The sequence below is a fragment of the Muntiacus reevesi genome, chromosome 10 (genome assembly GCF_963930625.1).
Source record: "Muntiacus reevesi chromosome 10, mMunRee1.1, whole genome shotgun sequence".
NCBI classification, from domain to species: Eukaryota; Metazoa; Chordata; class Mammalia; order Artiodactyla; family Cervidae; genus Muntiacus; species Muntiacus reevesi.
In genome coordinates this window covers 18575277-18588985 of record NC_089258.1, presented here as the reverse complement: position 1 = coordinate 18588985, position 13709 = coordinate 18575277, and the positions used below count along the sequence as shown (strand labels likewise).

Below are 13709 nucleotides of genomic sequence, written 5' to 3'. Positions count from 1 at the left end.
ATCATGCGACGAGTGTAATAATTCTAAAATTAAGAAATCACACAGAAAAGCACAGGGCAAGCACAAAAAGAGAGCAAGAGAGCAACAGGCATCGCGTCTGCCATCTCCACACCTACAGAAACCAAAAAATACCTTTTGAATGAGGACTCTGTCACCAGCAAACAACTCAGCATTAGTCTCTTTACCCAAAATGTTTGTTGCCTTTTCAACTAACACCTTTTTGCCTTTTGCTCTGTTTCGAGGGACAGATCAAGACGGGCATGAACAATTCATACCTCCACCAGGAATAATTGCCAACTTTGTTTCAACCAGGCCCATTTTTGCAGAGGAAGCTAAAAAGGAAAGAAGAAAATTAAGTAACATCTAAATCATCAAATTCAAATACGATGACTTGAAATAGTAAAATAAGCTAGAAATATTGTTTACTAATTAAATTTGTGTCATAAATCTTTTTAAAAATCACTCCAGAAGGCATTCAGTTATGTAAATAAGTAAAGATTCTAAATGATATATATTAAGAGATTCACACAACATTTTCTGTTAAAAATTGCTTGGCAGCAAATTAAGTTTTGATGCAGAAAGACCAGGGGTGTTAACTACATAATTTGACCTGATACTGCCAAGTCATGTTTGAAGGCACAGATCTCATTCATTATTCAGGATCAGGAGGGAGACTGTGTCTAACAAGTAAGAATTCTTTAGCTGCCCGAGCTTTAGTCCTCCAGATCAAATAGCTTAATATATCATATCAGATATGGCAACTCCTCAAGACCAAATCTCTAGTTACTTTTGACAAATGGTTTTACTGTTCTGACAGCTGGATAGGGTTCCTCTTTCCATGTTTGTTTTCACAGCTACTTTAAAATATCTTAATTATTTCTTTATTTGCATATCCAAATGTGCTTGGACTACTTCCTATCTCCTAATTCCCAGAACTTGCATTCTTTCAGAGATGGATTGCATGTAACTTGACTTTTCAGTTTAAAACCCAAAGAGCTGTCAAGAAAACAGAAATCTAAAATAAACTGAAAAGGGAAAGTACACATAAATTAGTAACTGCAAATTCCAAAAGCCAGTTACCGTAAAATTATTAAAAACATAATTATAATGATTCTACATTTAACAGGCAGCTCCATCAGAAGAGACAGTGGGAACCAGGGAAAGAACAGTGACAAATATGTGCTGCCTGTGGCACTCAGTCCGTGGTCCGAGAGCCCCTCTTTGTCGCCCTGATGAGGGACAGTGATACAGACAGCGCAGTGATCATACAGAAGATAGTGTCGAGGGTAGCAGGGGCAGCATGCCGTACTCTGAAAGGATAACAGGAGTGAGCGCTCTGACATGAGGCTGCCTGGGTTCAAATCCCAGCTTGGTCACTGATTTGTGGTTTGTTTCTTCACCTGTCTCAGCCCTAGCTTCCTCAAGCACCAAAAGTGTATCTATCTCACAGGGCTATTATGCCAATTAAGTGAGCCTAAGTATTTGTCCAGTATTAGGTAAGCACCAAGTCAATACTCAGCACATGGTTAGCACTAATTGTTTCCTTTATTATTTGCATAATCACCTCATCCAATACTCAGAAAACCTTGCAGGAACAAAGTGAAAAGTGAACCTCAAAGACATTAAGTCATTATTACCATAGCCCTAATAATAATTACGTGCTTAGACTAGGCACATGCCGGAGATGAATTCATTTTATCTTCACAATAGAAACCTTCCCCCACTGTAGAGGAGGAAACTGATCTAAAAATGACAGGACCTAAGATCCAAATTCAGTAACATCTGACCCAATTCCTGTCCTCCTTTACTCCTGCTAAGACTGAAAAAGATACTATAAAAGACTGTTTTCTTAACTGGCAATTTTAAATACTTCATTAAGCTCAACAGGTGACTTTTTTTTTAACATGTTTTATTCAACAATACAGGAGAAAAAAATATTTGGAATTATCTGAAGGTAAAGAATCCACCTGCCATTGCAGGATATGCAGGAGACACAGGTTTTATTCCTGATTCAGGGATAGATCCAAGGGATCTTGGAAGGGGAAATGGCAACCCACTCCAGGATTCCTGCATGGAAAATCCCACGGACAGAGGAGCTTGGCAGGCCACAGTCTAGCGGGTCACAAAGAGCTGAACACAACTGAGCACACACAGTAAATACAAATCTCATTTTTTAAAAGTTATGTTTCTTTCTTTTTTATTTTTTGAATTATGAAAGTATAAAAACATCTACAGGAGACTTGGAAAATACAGAACAAAGTTACATATAGTTCCACTATATATGACAATTATTTTAAGTAGATAAATTAAGATTTTTAGTTGGAGTTTCAATACCAAATTCTCAAAAATTAATAGAAAAAAAGTTATGTTTTAATAGGACTAATTCTCACCTGCTACTCTTATATCACATGCTAAAGCCAGTTCAAGTCCACCACCTAAAGCAAGTCCATCAATTGCTGCAATGGTTGGCACTGGAAGATTAGCTGAAACAGAAAGAAAGACTTCATGCTTCTTCAGTAAGGGTGTTCTATGCAATTATTTCATATTTTTTTATGTAAATATAATTTAAATGGAATATTATCTATAGAATTTTGTATAGATAAAATTCCTCTATTAACTAAACAAGCATTTCATTTATCATGATTCTAGAAAATGTAATGATCATATAGTGTTCTGCCACTTAAAATATGCAGTAACATCTTTAAATCTTACTGTACTATTGAAATACTTTCATAAATACTTTCTGTTGCATTAACAGGATCACAGTTCTTTGTAATCTTTGAACCTAAAGTCTTTTATGAGATGTTTGGTTCATATAAATTTCAAGTTGAAATGACTTAGGTATAATGGATAATTCATGACCCTTTTACAGGTTATCTTGGTTCTTAGAATGATAGAACCTTGTTCAGAGAAGTAATATATTTACTCAAACAAGACAGAAGCAGTCTCAGTGGTTGCCAAGGCATCAACCCAATAGTTCTACCATTTGGTAAGAATACAATGAGCGCGCACACACACACACACACACACACACACACACACACACACAAAATGAATAATTCCTAGAAAATACCACACACTTCAGACGGAAGAGACACTTGAATCTGCCTGTAAGTATGACTGGGAAGGGATTAGCCAATCACAAACTCAAAATCAGACTTTCTTTAGTTCAGAAATAGATTACTATTTTTCTGAAACTTTTATAAATCATAATATATACATTTTTTATAACTGGTTCAAAAACTGAGTGGTTAATTATTATGTAAAGCAAAATCCTTTCTATTAATTTTATTTTTGACTATGTGAATGCGAAGTTTAGGCTGAAAACCTTAACATATGAATAGAATGGGGATATTAAAAAGGTACCATCTCTTAATGTGTTCTCACCGCAAAAAAGAAATAATATTGTGTGACATGATGGAGGTGTTAGCTAATGCTACAGTGGTAATCATATGACAATGTATAAATATATCAAATCAACACATTCACCTTAAACTTACACAAGTTACATGTCAATTATGTATTAAAGTAAATAAAATAAAAATGAATAAAAATAACATATTAAAAGATACCATCACTAGAATACCTATCTTCCATAGGTATTCTGATACGTGAAATTCCTCAGACAGAGATGTTTATTCAAATGTGTTGAAGTGCACTGAGTTTTATTCATACATGAAGAAATTTATCGAATTTATTCTAAGAGAAAAAGTCTGAAAAGGCTGGGATAGAGCACATATAGATGCTGCCATCTGAGGCAAACGCACTACTGGTTGAGCAGGAATGAACGAGTCTTTGCAACGGGGCATGGTTCACTGTTTGTACCTGTCTGAGAGTTTTGGGGGGAGGTGGGAGCTTGAAAATACAGGGCAAATTCAAAGGTGCTCCACACAATGTGCCACCTGATGAAAAAATGAACAGACAGCGATGTCAGTGTTTACAGTCAGGAAATGAGAGCAATGAAAAAATAAAGTTTTATCTGACAAAAAAGTAAAATTGATGATGTAATATAATGGCAAATTAATCACTATACAAGTAAAATGGAATTAGTGTTACACAGGTCCCAAACCCCCTTCCTTTCTACAAAGCTAGTTATAGAAATTATCCTATTTCTAGACTCCTTCGATCTGCTACCTCGCCAATATCCCCAGTCTCAAGTCTCTCTCATCAAAATCTCTCCCGAAGTAGGCCTCACTGTGGCCTTGGCTCACCTTCCGTAAGATAAGCTTCTAGAGGGAAAAGAATAAACACTTCCCCTCACCTCCACCTCACAGTGCTAGTTCCGCTCGTCTCACAGAGACTGTTTCTGCTTCACTTCCCAGTGACACTGTGATACTGTCCATAGCCAACGGGCACCATCCAGTCCCTATTAAACTTGCTGCCTCTGAAGACCAGGAACTTTAATCCTGGACACGCCTCCTCTTTGAGTTCCTCTCTTCCTTTGCCTGCTGGGTCCCTGCCCTCTTCTTCCCTGCCTTTCTTCCCGCCTCTGGTTATATAACTCAGTCTTCTTCCCCTATCAATAGAAGTTCTTCCCAGGAGGTCTCTATCCTTTCACCATCTATAATACCAATGATATCCAAATCACCACCTGAAATCCAAACTTCTCTCTAAACTGTATCTCTATAGTTAGCTGCCTGTTGGACACCTCTACTTAAATACTTTATCATGTTCAAATCAACTTTCTGTCAATCCTTCAAGATTCTATTTCACATTTGGTTAGCATCTCCATTCACCAAGTTACTCAAAACAGACACCCAGAAGTCATCTCAAATGTGCTCTTTTTCAGGGATCTTACATCTAATTGTTTTCTAAGTCCTGTCTAACAGCTCACAAACTGGCAAATCCCCCTCCCTCTGCTACAGTCAGAGTTATGGGCCCCCTCACTTCTCGCAAGCAGGAGGCCTCTAACTGACTTCCTTCACCTGCACAGTGAAGGGTCAAACCAGTCCATCCTAAAGAAAATCAACCCTGAATATTCACTGGAAGGACTGATGCTGAAGCTGAAGCTCCAATACTTTGGCTACCTAACGCAAAGAGCTGACTCACTGGAAAAGACCCTGATGCTGGGAAAGGTTGAGGGCAGGAAGAGAAGGGGACAACAGAGGACGAGATGGTTGGATGGCATCATTGACTCAACAGACATGAGTCTGAGCAAACTCCAGGAGACGGTGAATGACAGGGAGGCCTAGCACACTGCAGTCCACGGGGTCGCAGAGTCAGACATGATTGAGCAACTGAACAACGATCCTCAATGTTTCCCTACCATTATACCTTCTATATGTCTTGCAGGATAATTTTCTAAAATGCAAACACATTCATGATACGCCTCTATTTAAAACAGTACAATGATTTATTCCACATTCAAGATAAAAACAGTGAAACATTTAGCATGGCACAGGAAACAGTTGCCCACCTACCCAAGCTCTTCTCCAACCTCACACACATACTCCAGGCTCCAGGCCCAAACTACTTAAGGCACCTTCAGAAATCATTTACATCCAAGGCTGTGTACAAGCTGCCCATTGCCTAGAATGCCCAGCTAGCCCCTAATTATCTTTAGAGGTAATTATCTTTATGCTTCCTTGGCACTTTATACATGTTTTTCCAACAGAGCATTCATACCACCTTACTGCCCATTCAGAAACAAAAGATTAACGTCACATAAAGCTGGTCAATAATATCCGTCTTACCACTCTGCAACAACCTTAAGATTTTTCATTGCCTCTTCTATCTCCATTAATCCTGATATTGTCTCTATTTTTCTCTATTGTCCTATATTGTCTCTATTTTTCTTATTAACTTCTTTCATTTTATAATTAAATGGAACAATATGAATATATGCAGCCCTACAGAGCTACAGAAAAGAAAAACTGCAGAGTTCCTAAGCTGGAGAGAGCAATAGGAACGGGGGGAGTATCTTCTCCTCACTGTGGAAAACGCTGGTCAACAGTAACTGCCTTCAGGACTCACTAAATCTGCTGGAAGCTGACTCATCAGAAAATGAATTAACAGAAGTGAGTTTAAAGGGCTTTCAAAAAATCAAACCTGGCTTCCCCTGTGACTTAGTGGTAAAGAATCTGCCCGCCAATGCTGAAGGTGCGGGTTCAATCCCTGGGTGGGGCAATCCCTTGGAGAAAGAAATGGCAACCCACTCCAGTATTCTTGCCTGGGAAATCCTATAGACAGAGGGGCCTGGTGGGCTACGTCCATGGGGTTGCAAGGAGTCAGATAGGATCTAAGAGACTAAAACACACAACCATACGAAATCAAACCCAGGCTTGAAATATATATACTACCAAGTTTCAGTTTCTGAAAATTTCAACTCATGGTCAATAGGGATTATTTCAAGTTCCTTAGATTTTTTTAAATAGGAACAAACTGATATGATGTATATGCAGAGAGGAATTTTTCTTCACATCAAACTGCGCACTGAAAATGTAGACTAAATAGAAGTATAAAAGGAATAAATTGACTGTAAATTACAAAAGAAATATTTGATAACCTCATAATACCTAAAGCATAATGGAGAGAATACCAGAAAAGGACAATTCCTGGTCATCTATAATGCTCTTAACACTGAAACACAAAGGCAATGATTGTCTTCAAAAAGAGTGACAAGGTTTTGCTCTACATTTTTATTAGTTAATATTCTCAAACATATATTACACTTAAAAATCACACTTAGCTAATAGAAAGTTAAAAAGCATCATTTTTTTGCTAAGTATAAAATGTCATTAAAAGAAGAAAAACAAAAATGAAAATGCAATTAATGACTATGCCCTTTCCCTTCACTGTGAGAAGTCTATAGACGAATAGCTTGCTGCTGTTGTTCAATTGCTAAGTCTGGTCTGACTTTGCAACCCCATGAATTGCAGCACACCAGGCTCCTCAGTCTTTCACTCTCTGCCAGAGTTTGCTCAAATTCATGTCCACTGAGTCAATGATGGTATCTAACAAACTCATCCTTCGCCACCCCCTTTTTCTTTTGCCTTCAATCTTTCCCAGCATCAGCATCCTTTCTAATGAACCTGCTCTTTGCATCAGATGGCCAAAGTATTGGAGCTTTAGCTTCGGCATGAGTCCTTCCAATGAATTTTCAGGGTTGATTTCCTTTAGGATTGACTGGTTTGATCTCTTTGCAGTTTCCTGAATGCTGCATTTTAAGTCAGCTTTTTTACCCTCCTCTTACACCTTTATCAAGAGATTCTTTAGTTCCTCTTCACTTTGTCATGAGAGTAGTATCTTCTGCATATGTGAGGTTGTTATTTGTCCCAGCAATCTTGATTCCAGCTTGTGATTCATTAAGCCCTGCACTTTGCATGATTTATTCTGCATAGAAATCAGATAAGCAGGGTAACAATATATAGTCTTCTTGTACTCCTTTCACAATTTTGAACCAGTCCATTGTTCCATGTAAGATTCTAACTGTTGCTTCTTGACCCACATATAGGTTTCTCAGGAGACAGGTAAGGTGGTCTGGTATTCCCATCTCTTTAATAAAGAGTTTTCCACAGTTTGTTGTGCTCCATTCAGTCAAAGATTTTCGAGTAGTCCATGAAGCAGAAGTAGGTATGTTTCTGAAACTCCTGTGCTTTCTCCATGATTCAGTGAGTGTTGGCAATCTGACCTCTTGTTCTCTGTCTCTTCAAAACCCAGCTTGTACATCTGGAAGTTCTTGGTTCCCAAACTGCTGAAGCCTAGCTTGAAGGATTTTGAGCATAACCTCACTAGCATGTGAAATGAGCACAGTTGTAAGGCAGTTTGAACATTCGTTGGCACTGTCCTTTTTAGGCACTGGAATGAAAACTGACAAATATTACTTTGTTAAAATAAAATGATGGTGGAAGCGATATGTTCAACAGACAGGTTTCAAGTTTCACAGGAGGTGAAGTATGAGGGCGTGGTTTATACAATGCAGTGGCAGGAAAAGAGAAAGAAATTAACAAATGGAAACTTGCAGACCTGAGAAATGAGGGCACTCACTGGTAGGAAGGGTTTAAAATGAATCAGCTCATGCTAAAGGTTTTCTTAATTCTGAAATTAGAGAATATAACACTTTTCTGTTATACACTTTAACTTTTTAGAAGTAATGAAAATTATTTTTAAATGTGAGAAGTTAAGAATTTAAGATATTTACTCAGATAAAAGTTTTAAACACTACTTGTTTAACATTACAACTTCTATAAAAATATAAAATAAAAAATTGAAAAGAAATGTGGAGTCCTTAACATAAAAAAGAACACAGAAAACAAAGAGTATTAATACTCTCACATCATTAAATAGGCAAACTGCTTGGTACTTTTGAATATTAATATAAATTAGCATTCTGTACAGACTTCCCTGGCAGCCCAGTGGTTAAGAATCCACCTTCCAATGTAGGGGGACACAGGTTCGAGCCTTGGTTGGGGAACTAGGATCCCCAGCTGCTGTGGAGCAATCAAACATGCCCACCACAACAAAAGATGCCACAATGAAGATGCCATGGGCCACAACCGAGACCCAACATAGCCAAAAATAAATAAATTTTTTTAAAAATTAGCATTCTATAAAGCTGACTATAAAAATTTTCCTACTAAAGAATTAAGCAGAACAACTTAATTAGTATTCAATAACTAATTAAATTTCAATCATCTTATAGTCCTGAAGTTTTACATAACCCTAAATTTTCCCTGAAAGATATTTTTCTTGTAAACTTTTTTCAGGAAAACATGAGTCATCTCAAAGTACATGCTAGTTTCATAGTTACCTAATACGCTTGTTTTTACACACAGTATTTATTCTACTTGGGAGCACTTAATAATCTTAAGAGAAAACTCAATAAAACACACATCTGAGAAGCAGATTATCAGTCTCAAAGAATTGAGAAATATCAAATTGGCAGTTGCAGAGTGTGACTGAATGAAAAGGGAACTGCCATGAGCAGTGTCTATTCCCAATAGCAATAGGAAGAAATGATGACTCAGTGTGTTATGCAACCAACAGGATCAGATTCTATTTTGAGTTTAGTACCAGGAAATGAGCCAGGTATGACAAAGAAGATAATAATCGTTTGAATGTTCCTAAAAATATAATTAAAGCAAACGATCAGAGTTTTGCTATTTTAAGAGAAAATAAATGAGCTGCAAGGGGAGGCCCTGTCTATTTGAGTCTGCAGGACATCTTCTGTGAGTATAACTAGAATCAGAGGCCATGAATGTAGGGGGAAAGGCAAGTGAGGGTCTCCTTTAAGCTCTGAGATAAATGTAATACATAATGTAGGTTTTCAGATGTTTCTAAAAAAAAATAAACAATGTGATTATTAAGGGAATATGCTAATATAAGTTATGAGTCTTAAATTTGGTTTTTCTTGAAGAACAGTGTTCTCACAGAAAATTAACTACTTCCCCAAAAAATGCTCATATAATAATACCAGAAGTCTGACTTTATTGAAATCATTCAAGGAGAAAAGAGATAAATATTTGACCCAGAGAAAGGTTTTTTCTAACAGAAAAATGTATAAGAACAGGAGATTTTTTTCAATCACATGAAGAAATGCTAATCAGAATTTGAAAACTTTCAAAATTAAATTATTTCCTTACAAAATTTTAAGAAAAAAAAAGATGTTTGTTAAATAGATGAATTTTGTGATCTATCCTTTTAACATAATTACCTGTATTTCAATGCAAATTCAGCCCTGTATTTACAAAGCTAAATTAAAGCTTTTGCAATTTTACTTCATCAGGAAAAACAAAAAAGGCAAAGGAAACTAGAAATGCCTGGCATTTTAAAGTATTAGTCTAGAAGAGCATTTGCAAAAATATTATCCACATCACACAAGATTTTACTATTTAAAGTTCTGGTGAAAACCTATTTTAAATATTTCTTTATCATTAGACAGAAATTCCTTGAGGTCTCAACGTTAAGAGAACTGGGCCTGTACCCTCGGTTTTTACTTCAAAGAGAACTGTAGAAACGTTTTCTGGCTCTTCATGAAGTACCATCTAATTAGACAAAGACTGGTCATAAGTAGGTAATTAAACACCTCTGCTCTCAAACTGTACATTCTACTGATATATGTATGGCTAATCTGCACAATGGAGGGCCCAGCAGTGAGGCAGCCACATCATGGAACTGCAGGAGAGGTGGTAAGTTCAGGAATAAGAGCAGTTATTAGATTGAGATCATCATATGTTTGTGCATCCATGCTGACTTGCTGATGCTTAATAATAGTTAACTGCTTTCAACCTACATATCCCACACCCAAAGTGAGCAGTGGGGACTTGTAATAATGACTAACCTTTTAGAAATCTGAAAAATTCTTTAGAATAAAACATCTCAAAGAGAGCCATAAAGTTGTATTTTTTCCCCCTTTGAAAGAGAAAAAGACCTAAATTTTGTTCTAGGATTTTGGAGTTTCTAAAAAGAAGCTTTCTAAGAAGCTAACAACGTAAAGTAAGGAATCCAGTGACTCAAACTATAGAGCTTCTTTCTGATCTCTATTTTAATAGAACAGCTTTCAAATGAATCTAGTACATTTTGGTTTCTTATAGATTCTCTTTCATTAAAAACAAGCAGAGCACAGTAGTCACCGTTTAGACCACAGAGAAAGATACTCTAGCTGTGGAAAATTAAAGTATAATGGGGCAAAAGGGGAAAGCAGTATCAAACAAGTAGGGTATATTCTAATCTATACTATTACTGATACTGCTGTAGTGACCAACTTCAAGATATACATGGTCATTAAAAACCAGCTCACAAAATTCCTGAAACTTTAACAGTCCCTGAGTCCATACTGTAACAGAGCGCAGTGAGTGGGAACCTTTAGCCACTGGTGTGCATAGTAACTCCACATCCTGTTACCAGGGGAGGGGTCCTGCTCAGCCATTGGTCAGCACATCAGCGGGCCCACACAAGCAACCAATTATCAATGAGCGGCCATTAGTGCTGCTCAGCTACTGGCTGGCAGCACAGTGGGCCCTGCCCACAAGCAATCAACTGTTAAGGAGCGGCAGTGAGTGGAATTCAGCCAAGGGTCGGCTGCATGGTAGTCATAAGGTAAAGAGCGAGGAAATGTTGCGAGTCTGTGTGCCGGACGCACTGTGAGGCTCATCAGTACTAAAATGCTTGAGTCTTGAATAGAGAAAGGTTTACTACAGATTCACACAAAGAGATGGCTGGGTGAGCTGGAGGGCCTCCAGGAGAAGGCCTGAATCTGCCTCTTACCTCACTCTCCACCTAATGACCACCACACCACCAACCAACCCTTGGCTCAATCTCTTCCCCAAGGGTCGCTCACTGAAAGTTGGTTGCTTGTGGGCAGGGTCCACCGAGGCACTGACCAATGGCCGAGCGAGACCTGTTGCCTAGCTATGAACAGGATGTGGAGTAATGAGGCACAGCGATGGCTACCTGCTAAGGCCTGTGCTTATCCTGCCCTGTTACAGAAAGAGGGGGATCCCACCCTTCTCCCAGAGGCCCTCCAGCTCACCTGGTCTTGGCCAGCAGGTGATCTGCTGGGCCCAGAGAACAAGCTGGGGGATGTGTCCTGCAAGAGCATCAGATTCCTCACCAAGACCACCCAATAGCCTTGGCCCAGGCCTTGAGAGAACAGTGAAGCTCTCCCCCATTCCTGTCTCTGTAATCTAACAGGAGTACCAGTCTGTCTGGGTTGCAATCTGTGGGACCTGGCCCCCACCTTGTATGGACAGTCTGAGGGCCAGTTGGGTTGGACACCTGGCTCCTTCAGTGATGGCAGCTGGGCAGACTTGGGGACCTTGCCCTTTCTTGTCAAGACAGAGAATAACATTCATTTTACAGGAATACAGTTACCTGGCCATGACCTGACTTCAAGAACAAAGGCTTTGACTCCAAGTAGTATGCAACACGAAGAAGGCAATGGCAGCCCACTCCAGTACTCTTGCCTGGAATATCCCATGGACGGAGGAGCCTGGTAGACTGCGATCCATGGGGTCGCTAAGAGTCGGACACGCCTGAGCGACTTCACTTTCACTTTTCACTTTCATGCATTGGAGAAGGAAATGGCAACCCACTCTAGTGTTCTTGCCCGGAGAATCCCAGGGATGGGAGAGCCTGGTGGGCTGCCGTCTATGGGGTCGCACAGAGTTGGACACGACTGAAGCGACTTAGCAGCAGTATGCAACAACTAACCATGCCCCTCCCCCACCTTTCCTATTAAAAACGGATTTGCAGAAAGCTTTCAGTAACTTTGGGGTTCTTAGGGCATAAGCTATGCATCTCCTTGCATGGCCCTGTAATAAACCTTTCCCTGTTCCAAACTCCAATGTTTTAGTATTGTTTGACCTCACTGTGCATCAGACATATGGACTTGCATTTTGGGTAACAATCTGAACAGGTGCCAGAACACGTGTATATGAAACAGCCCCAAGAGTACAATGCTTGGGACTTCCCTGGTAGTCCAGTGGTTCAGAATCTACCTTGCAATGCAGGGGATGCAAGTTCAAATCCTGGTTGGGGAACTAAGATACCACATGCTGCAACTACTGAGCCTATGTGCTCTAAAGCCCATGTACCACAACCAGAGAGCTTGGGTGCTACAACTAGAGAAGCCTGCCAGCTCTGGGCTGGAGCCCGCATGCCACAACTACTGAGCCTGTAAGCCACAACTGGGGAGTCAGTGAGACCCAGGCAAAGATCGCATGTGCCACAATGAAGATCCCGCATGCCACAACAAAGACCCAATGCAGCCAAAGAAATAAATGATTTTTGGAAATCAACTATATATTTTTTTTAAAAAAAGGGAAATATTACAATGCTGAATCTTCCTCCACCATCATCCATTAACATCCACCAGACAAGCCACTTCTTCCCATGGGAAAAACAGCCCCAGGAAATCCTTCTCCACAGAAAATGAATTATGTGAGGAGAACGTTAGGATGAGGACCAAGAAGAACACTGGTGGCCTATGTGCAAATCTGGTTCATAAACCAATTTTGTTTGACATCCAACCGGTGTCTTCTCAATAAAAACCTTCAAACTGGAGTGGGTACATGCTAAGTTGCTTTGGTTATGTCTGATTCTTTGCAGCCCTATGGGCCAAAGCCTGTCAGGCTCCTCTGCCCATGCAGATTCTCCCGGTAGGAATACTAGAGTGGATTGCTATGCCCTCCCTCTAGGGGATCTTTCCGACACAGGGATCGAACCTGCACTTCTTAATTCTCCTGCATTGGCAAGTGGGTTCTTTACCACTAGCGCTACTGGGGAAGCCCTCAAATTGGAGATACTTTCTAAAAATCTGGAATTCTGGCTTCTCTTGAAAATAAGAAAAAGAAATGTAAGCAAAAATGCAGAAAATTGTTCAAGAAATCACATAAGAAATGTTTGCAGAACTCAAGCTCTATGAAGCTACTAAAAACATTGATCTAATTTGGCAAATATAAAGAATATATGTAGCATGTAAATATAATGAAGCATAATAATAACAAACTACCTTAAAATCACCAAATCAAGAAACAGGTCAGCACTAATAACCTATCTGTCCCCATTTTTTCACCTGCCTTCTCAAACCCAAAGGTAATCACCAAAGTCTGTTTATCATTTTAGTATTTTTCCCTGTATACATATGTGTATGTGATTTCATTACATTTATACACATCTCTAAACCATATGCTCTTTTGCATCTTTTAGTTTTATAAAAAATTATGTTGTTTTAATTCAATACTTTAAAGATTTCTGTTTTGTATTTAAGT

At 39.0% G+C, this 13709-nt stretch overlaps 1 protein-coding gene across 8 annotated transcripts in view; it reads right to left on the bottom strand.

Annotated features, from left to right (window-relative positions):
* Window positions 1–13709, bottom strand: part of AUH (AU RNA binding methylglutaconyl-CoA hydratase) — a 219048-nt gene that overhangs the window by 133611 nt on the left and 71728 nt on the right. For 5 of the 8 annotated variants that reach the window (XM_065946655.1, XM_065946657.1, XM_065946661.1 and 2 more), the window contains exons 5-6: window positions 2391–2501; window positions 276–332 (exon numbers count right to left, since the gene is read on the bottom strand). The exons of 1 other annotated variant lie outside the window; for it this stretch is intronic. In XM_065946655.1, the coding sequence (XP_065802727.1) occupies window positions 276–332; window positions 2391–2501 (168 nt within the window). The remainder of the gene's footprint in view (window positions 1–275; window positions 333–2390; window positions 2502–13709) is intronic. 2 more of the 8 variants (XM_065946654.1, XM_065946660.1) reach the window with 1 other exon arrangement.